Source organism: Pollicipes pollicipes, unplaced genomic scaffold, assembly GCF_011947565.3.
Source record: "Pollicipes pollicipes isolate AB1234 unplaced genomic scaffold, Ppol_2.1 Scaffold_4295;HRSCAF=5057_pilon_pilon_pilon, whole genome shotgun sequence".
Lineage (NCBI taxonomy): Eukaryota > Metazoa > Arthropoda > Thecostraca > Pollicipedomorpha > Pollicipedidae > Pollicipes > Pollicipes pollicipes.
In genome coordinates this window covers 10,092,559-10,110,118 of record NW_023596461.1, presented here as the reverse complement: position 1 = coordinate 10,110,118, position 17,560 = coordinate 10,092,559, and the positions used below count along the sequence as shown (strand labels likewise).

The following is a 17,560-nucleotide window of genomic DNA, read 5'->3' as shown; positions in this document are numbered from 1 at the left end:
TCGAAGACATCTGGCGCAAAGTGACCACCAAATCAGAAAGGGTTCATTCACTTTCAACAAAGTTGTCATACAACATCAAGACACATTTGATAAACCCTACAACAAAAAATAGTTTGCAAGCAATAACCCACAGCTCATTTGGGATAATTAACTGCTCGTGGGTCCTCCACAAACGCGCGCATCACGCATCGCTGCGGCAGGTTTTGCACCCCTTCGCTGCGCAGCAGAAATACTTCAAAACATCCTATTTTGCACACCAAACGTCAGTTACCTATGCTGTCTGCCCATCAGTTGTCTAACCTTTTATGGCGCGCTCAGACAAACCACGTCTGGCCGCCGATCAGATAGCACATACTGTCATTCACACCGGTTTTATTTGCATCCATGTACAACGAACGCGATTGTTACATAAGCATCAGACCTCACGGCAAAATCGCGCCTCACTGAACCGCACGTCCATTCTGTACAATCACGATATAATTAATCCATAATCTGTCCCAGCCCGCCACTGCCGTTATCGCCCGCTATCGGCGATCCGTCCTACACGAGGCGAACGGACCCCACGGCCCACCAGCGTAACGGCCCTGCCCGCTCCCCGGCCCGCCTTCAGGCGGCCCCGGACAACAAACACTGCGCCTGTGCCCTGGCGGCCGGCGGTCCGCCTATCTGCAGACAGCCTGGCGCTCCGTAGGCGGCCACCGCTCCTCAGGCCCGTCCGCCTCGGCCAGCTGATCACCAGTCGCCCGGAGACGACCCCGCTGGTGGGGCGCCCGAGGGCCCGGCCGAGGCATGCTACTCACAACACTGATACGAGACTGGCTCCAACCCGACAGGCCCGGTGCCGGCGCCGCACACGGACCGAGCACACTCCCAAGGTACGTGATGGGGGCACCCGCTCCACGACGCTCGCTACGGATATGGAATGTTCTATACAAGCACACTGAATTACACGGGCGCTGCCATCACGGATGGGAAGGCGAATCATCGTCCGCCGGGGGGATTTCCAACGATTCTGAGTGCTGGAACATGAAACTCAAACATGGAGATCCGAAGTCTACCTGTCCATTTTGAAGCTTTTCGCCACCTGAAGTCGTTGAGTTTCATTGGCCCATGTCCAGCGAGGGGATAAGAGCTTCTCACGCGCCTACACGCGCTTACGAGAAGCCGTGCTATGCTGATGAACGTCCTCGTTGTCGGACTAGTTGTTCTTCTTCATGTTCGGGTTCGTCATGCGGTAGATGATCGAGTCCTTGCCAGGATCCATGTAGGCAGTCATCACTGGAAAACGCAACGCCGGTTAGCACCGTGAACAGTACAGAGTTGCCGGCGTGCTCGTATGGCTAGGCGTAAAAATAGCATGACGACACCACCCATTCCATACACTAAAAAAACTGCTCCACGCCCCATACAGTGGCCACTGGTCATGACATACCGTTAATGGGTCAGGGAAAAACTGTGAAGGCAAACCCATTACAGTAATAAGCTATCATCGGAAAAAAACAGGTGTCACCGACGATATCTCAACACGGTATCTCAACCGGCTTTGTCCGAGCAAATACAAGCGAGATTTCACGCCGCCAGAGGGCTCACCGGAGAACGCCACCAGAATGTACAGCAAGAAGATGGAGGTGATGAGCAGGATGTTGAAGATGACCGGGTAGTCGTCGCTGTAGCTGGAGGCCAGATTGAGACCGCCGTCGGCCGGTGGTTTGTCGGTAGGATCGGCCAGCAGCGACCGCGTGCGCCGACTGAGCGCCGGCTGGGTCAGGAGCAGGGTCAGCGCCCGTCCGCCGCTGGCCTTCTCCATCTGGGCGGCGTAGCGCGCCACGGCGGCGGCCACGCGGGCGGCGGCGTCGGGCGCGCCCTCGGCCTCGGCGCCCGGCAGCGCCTGCAGCGAGAGCAGCACGGCGCGCCGGCCGTCCAGCTGCGACGCCAGCCGCGCGCCCGCCCCCTCCAGCAGCGCCAGCTCGGCCAGCAGGCGGCGCTCGGCCGGCTGCGACGCGTTCAGCGCGCCGGTCGCCGCCGACGCGTCCTGCCGAGAGTGAGCCGGTGCGGTCAAAGAGCGAGTTAGCGCGGTCAGAGAGCGAGCCGGTGCGGTCAGAGAGCGAGCCGGCGCAATCAGAGAGCGAACCAGCGCAGTCAGAGAGCGAGCCGGTGCGGTCAGAGAGCGAGGCGGTGCGGTCAGAGAGTAAGCCGACGTGATCAGAGAGCGAGCCGGCGCGGTCAGGGAACGAGCCGACGCAGTCAGAGAGCGAACCGGCGTGGTCAGAGAGCGAGCCGGCGCGGTCAGAGAGCAAGCCGGCGGCTGGTGTTCTCCGGAGCAGCACCGCGGGCGGTGGACATTACGCCCGGCGCAGCTGTGGAAGTGTGTGGTGCAACGACTCCTCCCATCCTCCTCCCAGACGGCATCAATCAGACAGAAGGCTACGATACATGCACACCAAATAGCCATTACACAGCTACCAGACAGACATCCGTTGCACAAGTCCGTGAAGCGCCTTTCAACCGTCCGGAGCAAACCCAAATCTGAGCGCATCAATTCAGTCAAGTCATTTCAGTCTCCGTCGAAATGGCATTTACTGTTTGCTTGAACATGACAGATAGTTCACTCGCAGTGAGAAATTGCGTAACGTTACGAGCGAGGCCGCAGGCCGAAACCATCTGACTTGAACGCTATAAGGGTTTAATTTGAGCGGGCGGTCATCACGCTTTCTATAAGTTTATACCTTACACCTTTGGAGTCACTGAGCGCAGCGTCATATGTCTCGGGACTTTAATCGTACTTCTCTCGCGGGTGAGCTCTTTAAATTCTAAAGCACTTGCGAACAAATTGTTTGATAGTGTGTAATTTGCCTCCGACATTTGCAACATTTGCAAAATATGTTCCTCCACATTTGATTATGGGAAACTTACGGGTTGCTTTCGAAGAAAAGGCTACTCCAAACGAAAAGAAGCCAACTCCAGACTTCGACGGGGCGACGTGGTGCCCAGGCGGAACCAATACCGGTTGAAAGAGTAGAGAGCGACATGTCATACTGACCGAAGCGTGGGTCCACGAGGGTGTGCAGCTGGTCACACGCGCTCGAATCAAAAGCTGGGATCCGCCCACTTTTAGGGACTGGTGCCATGTTTTGGCAACCACAGCATGCTAGCACGCCATCAATGTATCGTGGAAATGGTGGGTTCTTCAATTACTGTTCTGCACACAGTTTTGCTGCCCTGGTGCATGCTGCTCTGTGACGCCTACTGCCACAAACTTCGCGGGAATGACTGTTTTGACGATCCACGCTACCCCCACCACACCCATATAAGGACCCAGTTGAGCCAACAGGTCCATCCCCGGGTCACGCACCTCCTCCGCCTCCAGCTTGATGGCGGGCAGCGTGTTGGGCTGCTTGGCCAGGCCGACGTCGAGACGGTGGAAGGCGGTGTCCACGTCGACAGCCGGGCCGCGCACGTCATAGTGGCGCCAGCCGGCCGTGCCCGGCAGCGGCTCCGACACCTGCACCGCCAGCACGCTGACGACGCGCGGGTACCGGAATGGCGAGAGCACGCTGGCGCCCTCCCAGCCGCCCTGCCAGACCATACAACATGGTGAGATGGCAGGTCAGAGGGAGCGGGGGGTCAATGGGTCAGGGGGACAGATGGCAGGTCAGGGGGACAGCCAGCAGGTCAGAGAGGACAGGGGGTCAGAGGGGATGGGGGGGTCAGGGGACAGATGGCAGATCAGGGGGACAGCCAGCAGGTCAGGCAGATAGCTGATGAAATAGGGAGGACAGCTGGTGGGTCAGGGGGAGCAGCTGGCAGGTCAGGGAGACAGCTGGGATTGGAGGTCAAAGGGACAGCTAGCAGATCACAGGGGCAGCCAGCAGGTCAGGGGGCAGCCGACAGGTTAGGGAACAACCAGCAGGTCAGGGAAACAGCTGGCAGGTCAGATGATTGGCATGATCACTGGCTAGTGAAGCAGCCTTCAGCAATCAATACAGAGATGTGAGGACTGAAGCTGACTCAGTAGTGGTCTGATGTCAGCTTGCTAGTCAGCTAACAGACCCATCCTGTTTTCACATCCTGGTACAATGTGATGGTGCTGTGGCCACAGTGCAGCTGTAGCATCTCTCATGTGTTAAAAATAAATTGTGTTTTAAAACCCATAGAGGTTGGATGGCTTCAGTCATGCCATTCTACAACAAAAAACGGGATTGTTCAAGCACAACACAAGCAGAGAGATGCTCAGATCCCACCACCAATTGGCTTAATGTAGCATGACTAAGTCCAGGATTATGAGGGCCTGAGTACTTGAATCAAAGGGTGATGGCACGCTTCTGCTCTTCTCCACTGTCTCCCATGTGAAGAAAAAATAACTACATTTACCTTCTGGTGTTCTACACATGCTGTGAATAATATTATGTTATCTTTTTAAATAACAAAGTAGATACTACTGACCTTTGATGATGTCACACCAGAGATAATATCTAAAACAGCACTGAGCTGGCTGGACTTGACCTCAGTAACTTTGTCTGAGAAGGCAATGCCATTTGCATGGAGAATTGATGACAAAAAGATCATCACATTCCTGAAACACATAAAGTCAGGGTTAAAACTGATAAATTATCTACCTGCATTGCACACATACAGAATAAAACATGCATATAACTTAATACTTTTTAACTGGGTACAGATCACAGCACATAGCAGCATTCAAATGTGATGCACTTTCATTAAAATTCACATTTAAAAAGCAAAAGAACTTACATACTGTAAACTTCACTATATTGAGAGCTTAAAGACCTACTTAAGTATATATGATTGCTGCAAACAAATTCAAATACCCATCATAGAGTGCATGCCACATTACAATTTTAGCTGTCTTGGTAAACACAGAAATGCAACTTACTGATAAGTGACAATAGTGCAAGAAGCACAGCAGTTTGAGCCACTTTCTTCATCTTTCAGAGGATCTGCCCTGTAAACAACACTGCAAAATGTCACTACAACACCTTGTTATGACAAAACATGCCACTTCATGCCTTGTTGACCACATAATAACATATTTGCAGCATCCTTAACAGCCTAATAGTTGATCATATCATCACACCTTAATATAGATTATGACACTGCATCACCAATCTCCAGGGTGCAAAATGTGTGAGAAGTGATACTAATACTATTGCCAACAACCAGCTGTCAATTGTAACTGAGGTAGCAAACACAATACAATAACGGGATTGGAAATAGCCTCCTAGCTGCATTGATCACAATCTCTTTTACTTTTCAAGCTTATAGTGATGGTGTTTTCCTAATGTGCATGATAATTTAAGGAGATAATTTCTGAATCCTTTACAGGACCTCACCACCTAAGCACCATAGCCTTGAGCCACAGCATATTGTACGGCATAGAAAATAATAGCAGATATCTACATGTAAAATGGGAGTTATAATGGAAAACCCTAAACTTAAGCAATAACTTTAAGACTTCTACCAGTTAATTACCACGAGTATGCACACTAAAAATAAATTCTGAAGCACAAAGTGCATGACCATCCCACATTAAGGTGAAAACACGTTCGTGGGGAAATGATTATGGGTAAACCTGCCATGAACATTCTGTGCTCACGCACAAGGCAGAAACGATCTAAGAGAATTATTTTAACATAAACACATGGTCAGCATGCCTGTAACTATCCACCCTCACCTATTTCATAAAAACTAAAGCCTCCGCCAAACCACTGTTCACTGGTCCAAGCTTCGGGGTCCCAACTACAGCTTTCAGCACCAAAAACAGCCAACGGCCAACGGGCAACGGCAACGGGCAACGGGCATTTGCCACACTTTGACAGTTTCTTTTATCAGAAGTCTCAATCACTTATTTATCGGTGATTTGCGTACCTCAATGATCCCAGAATGTGGCACAGGCTGTCGCAATTCCACCGACCCGTGCGGTTGCCTTGTTTCGGTGGATCAATGACATTCAGTCTCGTCTCGGCTGCGTAAAGTTTGTACCCACTCGTAGTTTTCGGTGGTGGTTTGATAATCTCTTTTTATAACAAACAAACTTTGATGGTGTATCCGTCCATGTAACAAACTAATTTGATTAAATAAATGATTTTAATGGCGCATTTTCACTATTAGCTCAAGCACAAATGGAAAAACATTGTGAATATGCAAGCAAAACTCAATATAATCGACATTCGTATCGATACTGGGTCAGCTGACGGGCCACCTTGCGGAGAAGCGAGATACTACCATCACATGACCAGTGATTATTAATTCCGGGCGGCGGGCGTGGAGGTTCCAGTGAGGCAATAGAAGGAAAGGGTGTGGGTATTGTCGTGCTCTTGGAGTATCTGGACCTCCAATAATTTCAAATTTTTAATAATGGTCCTATATAGATAATGGAAAATCGCACCAAAAGGCCCATGATTCATGTTGGAGCCCCTCCCGTTACCCATTTTGCAGGGGCGTCAATTTTTGGAAATTCATTGGGAGGCCGAACCAAAAGTCCGACAACCTACCTCCCCGTATTTTTTTACCCCCACATCGAATTGAGCACGCTTCGTTTGGATGGAACGCAATATATGCTTTTAATCTCTGCATAATTTGTAAGTCTTTAATTTAAACAGTACGGAAGTCGTGCGGGGTTGGATCCAGGGAGCAGGCACTGGACGCACGCGTCGCTTCTGATAGGGACGCGAAGGCGCCCCTTTAGAGGCCACCCTAGAGCACCGATGGCGCCCTTCTATGGCTGTCATGGGAGGCGGCACACGTTTTGGTTGGGGGGACGGGGGCGGGGCTAATCATGAAGGACTAATCCCCATATTCTACAGCCTTTTCACTTCATCCTCACGAACCATTGCGTGTCTTATGGCGACAGGTACGTGAAGCTAATCGCATCGTTTATCCGTTCAGCTGTTACTATGATTTGTATATCGTAGTGGGAGAAACGATGACTTTTTGTTATGGGAGTGGTACGAGACGCCGCTTCGCAGAAAGATCGAAGAAGATAGTCCTTGAGTTCTAATCATTTTTTACCCACGTTTTTTGTACAATTCCAGCCAAAAATATTGGGGGTCAAGCCAACATTGGGGGCCCAAATCAACATCAGGGGGCCGGACCCTCAAAAGAATACAAGTCGACACCCGTGCCATTTTGGGATGGTCCCCGGCCCAGTCATTGGCAGGGAAACATCTCCAGAAGCAGGTGGATCAAGTTTGTATGTAATGCCAAATTTAAATTATTCTTCCGCCCGGTAAATAATATTTGTTCACAAGAAAGTTGAGACATGGTCCCCGACCTCTAGACCCCCCGCACATACACTGCGGATCGCTCGAGAGAACCGCGCCACTTGGCGCGAAATGACCGGTGGTTGACGGGCCTGAAACCAATAAAAGAATGAATGGAGCAGTGACAGTGAAAGCGAAATCAACTGCGCAGTTACGGTGGAAGCGAATGCATTCGGGGTCACATCGCGGCTGGACCACTCCACACACAACGGCGAACGGCCGCACGCAACGCCGACAGGGAGACTCACCCTACGTGCCCGATCAGCACCTCTTATATTCTTTCCAACGCTCATACCCGCAACACGATCTGCGTGCGACTCGCCGGCGGCACCGTGACGCACGGCCCCGAGCCGTGATTGTTCTCCTCACTCAGACATGGGTCATCGCCCCACTCGCCTTACGTGCTGACACACTGACCCAGGGCATGGTCCATAGCTACACCCACCCCTGATCTTCAAAGATCATACATTCACACCAACGCTTCATACTATCCAATCATTCGACATACACCGGCCGCGGGAGACCGACCCGTCGCTCCACCGGCCGCGGGAAGCTGCTCCACCGCCCCACCGGCCGTGGGAGGCTGCTCCACCGTTCCACCTGCCGCGGAGGCTGCTCCACCACTCCACGCTTCGCTGGGTCACAGCTGCCGCCGCACAGAACCGCACGTCTGTCGGCGTCTGCACGCTGGTACCTCCCAGGGCAGTGATGCCACTCACGCCGAGCATGACGTCAACACCCAGCGGTCGGCCCGGCACTACCAAGACCTCGAGCGTCACTCGACAGTCCTTGGTATCAACCACCATGCTGCCAGTCCCGCAGCATCCGAGTTCCCGGCCGCCAATCGTGGCCACTCTCACCGTCCGCGGCGTCCATCGTTCGCAGCGGCCAGCGTACACGAGCGCGTCCGTGCAGCCCGCGTCCACCGGCACCCCGACCATCCGCCCGTTCACTTCCAGCCAGGTGATGGGCAGCGCGCCCCTCAGTGGCGGGGAGACGGCGCTCGCGCTGACGCGGCGTCCCCCGACTCGCTTCCCGTCCGACGCCGCGGGCAGGCGACGGCGACGTGGCCCGACTCACCGCACGTCCAGTAGCGTCGCAGTGGGTGCCTCGCCAAGCGCGTCGTCGGCTCGCGGAGGCGCCCCTACACGCGCCACGGCCGCTGCCACAACGACGCGTTCATCGCTGAGCACGGCCCGTGCCCGTGCGAGAACGCTCGCTAGGTCCAGCACGACGATCCATCGTACGCCGGGATGAGCCGGGCGTCAAACAGCCCGCCTCCACCCCAAACGGCTCGTGACGGCCCTGCTCCCGCTGGCGCTGGCGCTCCCGCTGGCTGACGCTGGTGTCGTCGTGCCACCAGCCGTGATGGACGTCGTCACAGCGCCTGCAGCCGCTGCCGGGGTCTCGGGCATTCTGGCCGAAATAGCTTGTATTCGGGGTCACATCGCGGCTGGACCGCTCCACACACAACGGCGAACTGCCGCACGTAACGCCGACAGGGAGACTCACCCCACGTGCCCGATCAGCGCCTCTTATATTCTTTCCAACGCTCATACCCGTAACACGATCTGCGTGCGACTCGCCGGCGCCACCATGACGCACTGCCCCGAGCCGTGATCGTTCTCCTCACTCAGACTTGAGTCATCGCCCCACTCGCCTTACATGCTGACACACTGACCCAAGGCATGGTCCATAGCTACACCCACCCCTGATCTTCAAAGATCATACATTCACACCAACGTTTCATACTATCCAATCACTCGACATACACCGGCCGCGGGAGACCGCTCCATCGCCCCACCGGCCGCGGGAGACCGACCCGTCGCTCCACTGGCCGCGGGAGGCTGCTCTACCGCCCCACTCGCCTTACATGCTAGCACACTGACCCGGGGCACGGTCCACCGCTACAGCGAACTAAATGGAACAGTGACGATGCAGCGAAATAAACGGAGACGTGCAGGGATGTAAAATTTCCTTTTTACTTGGGGCGCTTCAGGTCCCCCGTCCCCCAGCTTAGACTCAAACCCCCCAACTTTTGGAAGAAATTGGGCCAAACTGGGGAGAAACCTGTTTTGGGCATATTTAGAGGGCGGGCTGGGTCACCTTTCACTGTTCTGCCCCCCCCCCCCCCCCCACCCCCCAACTAATTTTGTGAAACTGCACCCCAGCAGCAGTGTCGGTGGAAGCGGAATCAATGGAGGGATGTCGATGGAAGCAGAGGAGTGGTGGAACATGCACCAGTGTGGTAGCCGGCCCATCTCTAAAAAAAAACGTCAACCTGTTGACCCTGTATCCAAAGGCGTAAACGGGTACGGCGGCACAAAAGCTGGCACCTCCTTGGCACCTCCCAGGTCCCTATCAGCAGCCCGTTGTAATGGTCGAGGGTCGCATGTAGGGAACCCAGCCTCTAGGTGCAGGCCCCAGTGCGATTATTTAGAGCCCTCGTGCACCGATCGGGGGCTCTTGAGGACCTTTGCAGGTTAGAGACAAATAAATCCGAACGGCCGGCTTCGCGTCGTTTTGGGGCTTGGACACTCATCCCCCAAAAGGGCACGAGAACGAATGGGCTTAAGTAGGAAAGCGGTCGCAAGTCGTCACGGTCTCAATGGATTGCACGAATATTATGATCGGGACCAGATGTGCTGGCATGCTACATGGACACATAAATCGCCCACAAGACGGCGTTTACCATCGGGGCACTACCGAAGAGAGCAAACATGGTCACCTTGCTGACCGGGAGAGACCGTAATAGTAAATGCCTGGCGCCCATCCGGGATCAAATCATGCGCAAGGTCCAGTGCTGCACTGGAAGGAATTTGAGCCGCATCGAACGATCCATGAGTACCCGTATACGGATCCGGTCCTCATGGAGCCTCACGGCAGATACCTATTTGGAACTAAAGAGACCTATTATGGAACCCGGTGGGTGCCTTTCTCCGCGTAATTCTTAACAGTCTTCGAAAAATACCATTATGGTTTGCTTGTCGATATCTGATTGACTTCCCTAGCCAAGAAAACTGCCATACTTCTGTGTACTTAGTCATTCACTCGGCGTTCAATAATGTGCAACGTGTTTCGGCATATGTCCCTTATCTTCGGTCGCCCGTTCCTGGCCTGAATCGGGTCGCAATCTAATGTTATTTGGTGCCAGTGGTCTGCACCAATGGCGTTGCCACGAGAGCTGGAGGTGCTCAAGGCTTACGTGATCCCATGGCTTATCCACCAGGCAGCGTTACATCGTCCGAGCTGTATGACGAAAGGAGCAAACTGCGCTCCTCTGCCGACATATCAGGGTCGAAATAGGCCATCCTAGCGAGAACCGATACCAGGTCATGCCGGAGGCTAGCGGATGCACTGACAGCGATTTGAGCACAGCTGATTGACCCGTGACTCTCCATCGGCGTGATGCAGTATTCGTTTGCCCTGCGGCCTTTTTACATGGATCGATAAACGAAATTTTTCGTCAGTACCTCAATAGTCAATCCATGCCCAGTGTATAAGGCGATACCACCGGACCGGGTAGGTATCATGCATCCATAGCATGCTAGGATTCATCAAAATCGTGTACCGACGAATATGAACCTGAACATAAATATCCCACTCGTGCGGTGTTTACGAGCATAAGAGGTAATTCCTTTGCATGGTAATTGTCACTCCTCGAAAACATGCATGCGGTCGTACCGCCTTTCACTTTCTTCGTGCTGGATTCTACATCTCGACGTGAAGCAAGAGGATGCGACAGCAGCTGCGGCCACCAGCAACCTTCTCGTCATGCCCCAGGTACTTGGCGGCAGCCAGAGACACACCATATAACACGCTATAGATAATGTCTCTCGCCAGTCTACAGGACAGTGTGAATTAGATGAACGTCCGGAGACGCCGGCGTTCGTGCTCTGCTGGTGCTCTCCAGTCGTTGATTGAAACAGTGTATGCAAATGCGTTGAACACGGTGTGAAAATACGCTTTATGTTGGGGGATTCGGTGGGCCAGGCAAACTTCCCAAGCATCGCTACAGGCCCGCAGCGGGATGGCAGCTTGCGATCACCTCTACAAATAATTCACAGATCAAATCAATAAAATATATACAAAAAATCGCAATGTTGACACACAATCCCCTGTATCACACAAAATAAGCAGCATTCAAAACATTTCAAAAACAAGCCATTCACTGAGTAAAATCTTGTTTTCACACAGAAGACATAAGCAGAAGCCAACTAAAAGCTGTCAAACATAATGCGATGCCATCATCTGCGCAAGATGCCGTAACCAGACAGCACAATCGAGACTGTAGAACGTCGCCAAACTTCAGCAGACGCTCAACATTATCGAGGCAAATGACGGAACGAGAACACAAAGTACACAATCTGGGAGGAGGAAACTACGCTCATCAGCATTTGTTTTTCTTTCCTCGATGCGTCTGTTTGCTACGACTTGCTTTTTGACACAGGCCCCGTTACTCTTGCTGGTGTTTTTATTTCACGTTCCTATCCGACTTGCTCAGGAAACAAACAGTTAACAAGCGGTGATACCCCAATAGTCAAGAGCTCTATTTTAGAGCTTCGGCTAGTATTCCGCAGTCCACAGATCAATCAAAATCGGTAAACAGCCGCGAACACATGATTCAGGTCTACTCAAATCCACCAAAGCCATGACTGGCCGACGAAAGACATCTCAATCTCCGTATGCACACGCATTGTAAACATTACAATTCGACAACCAATCCGCGTCGCTTTCACCCACACAGGTGCACATGAGATACGCCGTTAAAGCTACTACAGCTCATCAGAGACACTTGTGAGACTAGCGTTGTTTTTTTGGTAACGGGCTTGAACCTCGCACTCAGCGCCACCTCAGCGAGGCGACAAGCTTCGAACGGCACCCGTGACCGGGCCACCCCTGGGCCGAGGTCACCACACCCGGCCTTTTTCCCACCGTCGGCGGCCGGAGGGCAGCGCCCCACACACGCCCCAACAAAGACACACACCGGCGGCGGCGGTGGCAAGCGCGCGCCGCCGCCGACTGGCCGACGCCGCCTTCGAGGGTCCGCCGCGCCGCCAGACGAGACCAGCATCACGGCCCGACTCTGCCGGCCGCGGGCCGTATCACATGGGAGGGCGCGGTGCCGGCCGCGAAACGTCCCGTCCCGCCCGTTCAGTCCGACGGCCGGGGGCGGGGGGGGGGGGGGGGCGTGGCCCGGCTCACAGAGCCGGGGCCGGCTAGTCGCCGGTGGCGCCGTGCGGCTGCCAGAGCAGAGCGTACACGCCGCGCCGGCTGGCCGCCTCCAGCGGCTGCGAGCCAGGGCACTGCGCAGAAGCGGCCCACCTAGCGAGCGGTATCCGCGTCCGAGCGAAGCCAGACCCAGCGCCGGCGCCGGCGCCGCCAGCTCGCGGCCGCCGCCCTCCTCCGGCGAGGCGGCGGCGGCCGGCGGCGGCAGCAGCGGCACCAGCGCCCGCACCTCCTCCTCGTGCGGCCGGAACACGGTCAGCGGCAGCATGGTGGCGGCGGTGGCCACCACCAGACAGCCCCAGCTCGTGCCCAGGTACAGCTCCCGGCCGAGCACAGCCAGCGCCGTCACCTGCGCAGAGACGGCGGAGCACCGCTGACATTAGCCCGGCTGGCGCCAGAGAGCGCCGGTGTGCAAATGTGGGCTGCTCACACGGCAATGTGTTAGTGAAAAGTTCGACATTTTGACAGGTAGATTTCACACCTTTGCGGACACTTGGAAGCAAAAACATGATTGATGTATACAATATATATATATATATATATATATATATATATATATATATATATATATTCGTGAATAAGGCGCAACCTGCACTGGATACTGGATACTTGATACACCAATCACACAGCCGAAAAATTCAAGTGAACTATGAAGACAAATGTGCACGAGTGAACTTTGAAGACAAATGTGTCAACAATCGATACGTTTACTTTCCACTGGTGATGTATTTGTCTCCAAAGAAATGCATCAAACACACTGTTTTTCCACGAAACCCCCATGGAGCTTGAGCCGCATGCGTGTACTGACCTGGCACTTGCCGGGACTGAGATGCTCCTCGATGCTGATGGAGCGGATGGATTCGGAGACGGGCACCAGCTTGGAGCAGTCGAGTTTGTTGACAATCACGTGGCTGAGCACGTCCCAGTGGTAGACCACGCAGCCCGGATTGGTGTACGTCCACATGCTCTGCTCTAGATCCGCGCTCACCTGTGCCGGGTGAGGGAGAGAGGGGGGGGGGGGGGAAGGGCGGTTAGATTGTCCCAGCTGTCCCGCAGCCTACCGATAGCGGAAATCAGTGAGCGGCGTATTCGCGAGCGTATTCACGAGTCAGGGGCGCATTCACCAGCTCACAAGTGAGTGAGCATAGTCACGTCCCAGGCGTAGGCGGTGGTTACTGATACGACCACCTGGTGCGAGTTACGATACACGAATGTCATCCCAAGCAGCTGAAGTGCGGCACACTTCTGCATATCTTCGCTTCAGCCGCGGTACTTAAGCAGGTTCGAATACACACACAGACAGACATGCGGGCCAGCTGGCGGCGGCAGGCCGGCGCCGGCAGGCCACGATCTCCGCCAGTCGCCCAGGTCGGCACGAGGCTGGCGCGGCGCCCACCTGCGAGTCCGTCGGCGACAGCAGCAGCAGCACGTCCATGTTGGGGATGGGCGGGTGGTAGTGGTTGATGACCTCCTGCGAGACCACCACCTGGTCCTCCAGCGTGAAGACGGAGACGGCGCCGGAGCTCTGGCCGCACCAGATCTCGCACCGGCTGTCCGACAGGGGAGCGGGGAGGTCAGTCATGGCTGCAGTCAGCGGCCGAGCTGGCCAACAGGGTCCAGCGCTTGGCTTCAGCCAGCGAGCGAGCCAAGCCCAGCGAGCGTCCGCCACCAGGGAGCAGCGGTAAGACGCCTGTGGGTCTCCCAGCCTACGCCGAGTCGGACCGCGAGACACGTGCTTGCGTGCGGTACGCCGGGCGGTCGAGTGCGGTGACCTCACCCCGGGGTGCTCTGTTTGTGTGAATAATGTGTGCCTCGATGATGGGACTAGTCCGATAATGAATACAGCGTCGCTAACCACAGGGCCAATTACGTCCCCGAGCGCGGGACAGTCACCCAACTATCTAATAAAGCCACAAGGGCGATGGGGAGCGAGCCAAGAGAGGGGCAGAGCGTGTGAGGGAGTGGAGACGTGGGATCGCGTGTGTCGTGCCATCATCCTCACCTGCCGTCGGCGGAGAGGTGGGCGCGCACACAGTGCAGCTGGCCGCCCAGCGTGCCCAGCTCGGTCATGACGAAGCTGCCCTCGCCGCGGGTCGGGCTGTTCGGCAGCACGTCCGACCTGCGGCCGGCGAGGAGGGCTAGTGAGCACGAGCCCGGCCGGTCGACAGGCGCCACACCACGCGCCAACAGCTCTGCTAAGGCATGCACAGACCTCTTCCAGGCCATTCAAAATGAGCTATTTCTGTCATCGCCTGCAAAGATCGGCGCGGGAACGAATTTCTGAGGTCAGTACATCAATTACTTGCCACCCACGGGAACAATGTCCATGAACATGACAAAGGCAGTGCTCCTCGAGTGGTCACCACTCATCGACCATTTCAGAATGCCAGTGCGCACGATCGCCGGGGCCCTAGCGCCGTCCGCCCCGCCCACTGCCGCAAACGAAACCGCCGACAGGTCGGGAGCGTGCCTCGGGTCCGCGGGCGGCCGGTTGTCCCCGCGCCTGACTGGGGCACGGAGGCAGCGGTGAGCGCCGACCAACCTTGTGATGAAGAGCCGGCCGTTGGCCAGCGACACGGCCACCCGGTCGATGGCGGCGAGGGCGCAGATGTCGCGCACGCCGGCCGGGTCCGAGCTGTCCGGCTCCAGCGTGTACGTGAACACCTCCTCAAACGTGGACGTGCTGCGCGGCAGCGCACCCGGGAGGTTACGGGCGCAATGGCAGTCGTCACACGCACGAACATGGGCGGGCTGCCCGTTCATGGGGACGGCGACAATATCAGTCGTTTGGGGACGGGCGGAGATCGGGCGCGATCGTCAATGTGCCGTCCTGTCCGTAGCCACAGACGAGTAAGTTCGCAATTTAATGGTCGGCCAATAACAGCGGAAGGTAACGTTTTCGGACGAGCTCGGCACTAAGACTCACGGAAACTTCCCGACGCTCACCGCCAAGGACCATGGACAGAGTGAAACTCTGCCACCTCCTTCGATTTCACCCGTCCCCCCCCCCTCAAAAAAAAACGCACACACACACACAAACAGTCAAGACGACTAGCACGAACTGCTAGTCGGCGCTTGATTCATAGGCGCAGGGAATGTATCAAGCCGACCACCAATCAGCCACCGTAGCGGACCATTGCCGATGGCGGAGATGGACAGATCGAAGCTGCCGGGAGAGGCGTGGCCACTGACCAGTAGCCGCGGATCTGTCCGCGCGCGTCGCCCACCCAGACGCTGGCGCCGACGACGGCCAGCGCGCTGGCCGCCTGCGGCAGCACCAGGCTGTGGTAGTCGGTCGCCTGGTGGTCCCGGCAGGTGAGCACGTCCAGCGTGCAGCCGCCGCGCGCCACCCACAGCTGGTGGCTGCCGACGCCGCCGTCGCCGCCTGAAGCACACAGCCGGTCGGCGCAGGGCCTTCAGAGCGTGCGTCGACAGGGGATGTCTCCGCACGTGGCCAGCCGACAGGGGACGTGCTGCACCCAGGTCAGTCAACATTTGTCAGCTGTGATCGGCTGGCCGGCCCCCGCTTGATTCACCAACAGAGAGACTGGCCGACAGTTCGTGACTGAAGCTAGGCTCGAACTGACAGTTTGACCTTTATGAGGGAGCATTAGCAGCTCTCCGAAAAACTCAAATGCATCACTGACATCGAAACAATAGTCCTTGCAGCAAGTCGCACCACGCCACCATCACCATCGCCACCTCGGCCGCCGACTGACCGGCGGCGGCGGCGGTGTAGAGGGCGGTGGCGGCCAGCACGCTGTGCGGCAGCTCCAGCGGCACCACGTCCCGCAGCTGCGTTAGCTCCGGCGCCGCCGTCGTCGACACGATCTGGCTGGCCGAAGGCCGCGCGCGCGGCTGCTGGTCCCAGCACAGCACCATGAGATCCAGCAGGTAGGTGGCCGCGGTCGCCTCCTGCCGGCCGGCGCGCGCAACACCGTCAACATCGGTTACAACGGTGCAACCCCGAGAAGATGCGGAACTGACAGGCCACGCTCGTCTAGTTACATCTGAACTGATCCTTTGTGAGGTTGGACCTAATAGAAAAACCAAGGCGACAACAGCGACAATCACATTTTCAGGATGAAGAACTCGATGGTTAAGCCTCCAAACCGACAAGGAGCAAGAAACGAGCAACATATCATGAACATGAAGATACCAATCTCACGCAAACAAGCGCGACTCATCGCTCGTCAACGAGCGGATCAGCAGCGTGCCACGTGCCGGACAGATCGCAGGACTGATCCGAAACAGAGGTCGCGTCAGATACTGGGACAGCTTCCCGTCAGCCCACTGGACAGAACATCCCCGCCTGTTCGGGGACAAGCCCCGTCCCACAGGCCGGCGAGCATCGCTCGAGCGCCGTGGTTCACCGGGCTCGGCGCGCAGCCACCGTCAGCGGTCGGTACCTTGACCGTCAGCGGCGGCCGGTGACCCTCCAGGATCTGCTCCTTCACCGATTCGTAGCCCTCGAACGGCAGGTGGAGCGAGATCAACTCGTACAGGAACATGCCGAACGAAAAGCAGTCCACCTGCGAACACGGGCGTCGCACCTGTTACGAGACTGATGTCCTGGTGGAAAGCTCGAATGTGGATGATTGACCTTAATCGTTTCTTTGACGGGCATCTGGATGAAACAGCTCCTGACGAGTACCAATGACGGTGGCATAAAAACACTATTCACTAATGGGGCGGCAGCCTGCTAGAACGACGTCTGGCCTCAGAGACCTCCATCCAAGATCTATCTCATCAGTACGTAATCCGGACACTGCACAAGCGATGCAGCCTCTGGCTGAGCTCTCCAAGGGAGTGTTTAGTTCATGGCACATTCCAACAGTGAAATGCATTTGGAAATGGTGTCCAGTCCACATGTGCATCGCAGCATTGTCTGCCGGCATGCACCTTCTCGGTGTACTCCTCCTCGCCGTTGTAGCGCATGATTTCCGGTGCCATGAAGCCCTCGGTGCCGGCGAAGCCCTTGGTGCCGGCGGGCAGCGTCGCCCGGCTGATGCCTGCAAGCACAGCACGGCGTCAGGCCAGCTGAACCCATC

General features: G+C 55.9%; 2 protein-coding genes across 2 annotated transcripts in view; both read right to left on the bottom strand.

Annotated features, from left to right (window-relative positions):
• Window positions 1-355: 355 nt before the first annotated feature.
• On the bottom strand, window positions 356-1,840 carry ATP6AP2 (ATPase H(+)-transporting accessory protein 2). Its single transcript, XM_037220161.1, has 2 exons — window positions 1,591-1,840; window positions 356-1,278 (listed from the first exon to the last, which is right to left on the bottom strand). The coding sequence occupies exons 1-2, from the start codon at window positions 1,805-1,807 to the stop codon at window positions 1,199-1,201; spliced, it is 297 nt and encodes a 98-aa protein (XP_037076056.1). The 5' UTR covers window positions 1,808-1,840; the 3' UTR covers window positions 356-1,198.
• A 7,716-nt stretch (window positions 1,841-9,556) lies between these two features.
• Lrrk (Leucine-rich repeat kinase) overlaps window positions 9,557-17,560 on the bottom strand; it is a 30,624-nt gene continuing 22,620 nt past the window's right edge. Inside the window, exons 30-40 of the mRNA XM_037219583.1 lie at window positions 17,412-17,521; window positions 16,919-17,041; window positions 16,229-16,424; window positions 15,890-15,894; window positions 15,702-15,844; window positions 15,052-15,192; window positions 14,512-14,628; window positions 13,906-14,059; window positions 13,318-13,497; window positions 12,606-12,858; window positions 9,557-9,561 (exon numbers count right to left, since the gene is read on the bottom strand). Coding sequence (XP_037075478.1) covers window positions 9,557-9,561; window positions 12,606-12,858; window positions 13,318-13,497; window positions 13,906-14,059; window positions 14,512-14,628; window positions 15,052-15,192; window positions 15,702-15,844; window positions 15,890-15,894; window positions 16,229-16,424; window positions 16,919-17,041; window positions 17,412-17,521 — 1,427 coding nt within the window. The remainder of the gene's footprint in view (window positions 9,562-12,605; window positions 12,859-13,317; window positions 13,498-13,905; window positions 14,060-14,511; window positions 14,629-15,051; window positions 15,193-15,701; window positions 15,845-15,889; window positions 15,895-16,228; window positions 16,425-16,918; window positions 17,042-17,411; window positions 17,522-17,560) is intronic.

Bases quoted from the DNA above. Each gene is read 5' to 3' on its own strand.
- ATP6AP2 (XM_037220161.1), bottom strand. From the start codon at position 1,807: ATGGAGAAGGCCAGCGGCGGACGGGCGCTGACCCTGCTCCTGACCCAG. The intron at 1,279-1,590 runs GTGAGCCCTCTG...TGCGTTTTCCAG, and splicing joins CATTCTGGTGGCGTTCTCCG to TGATGACTGCCTACATGGAT.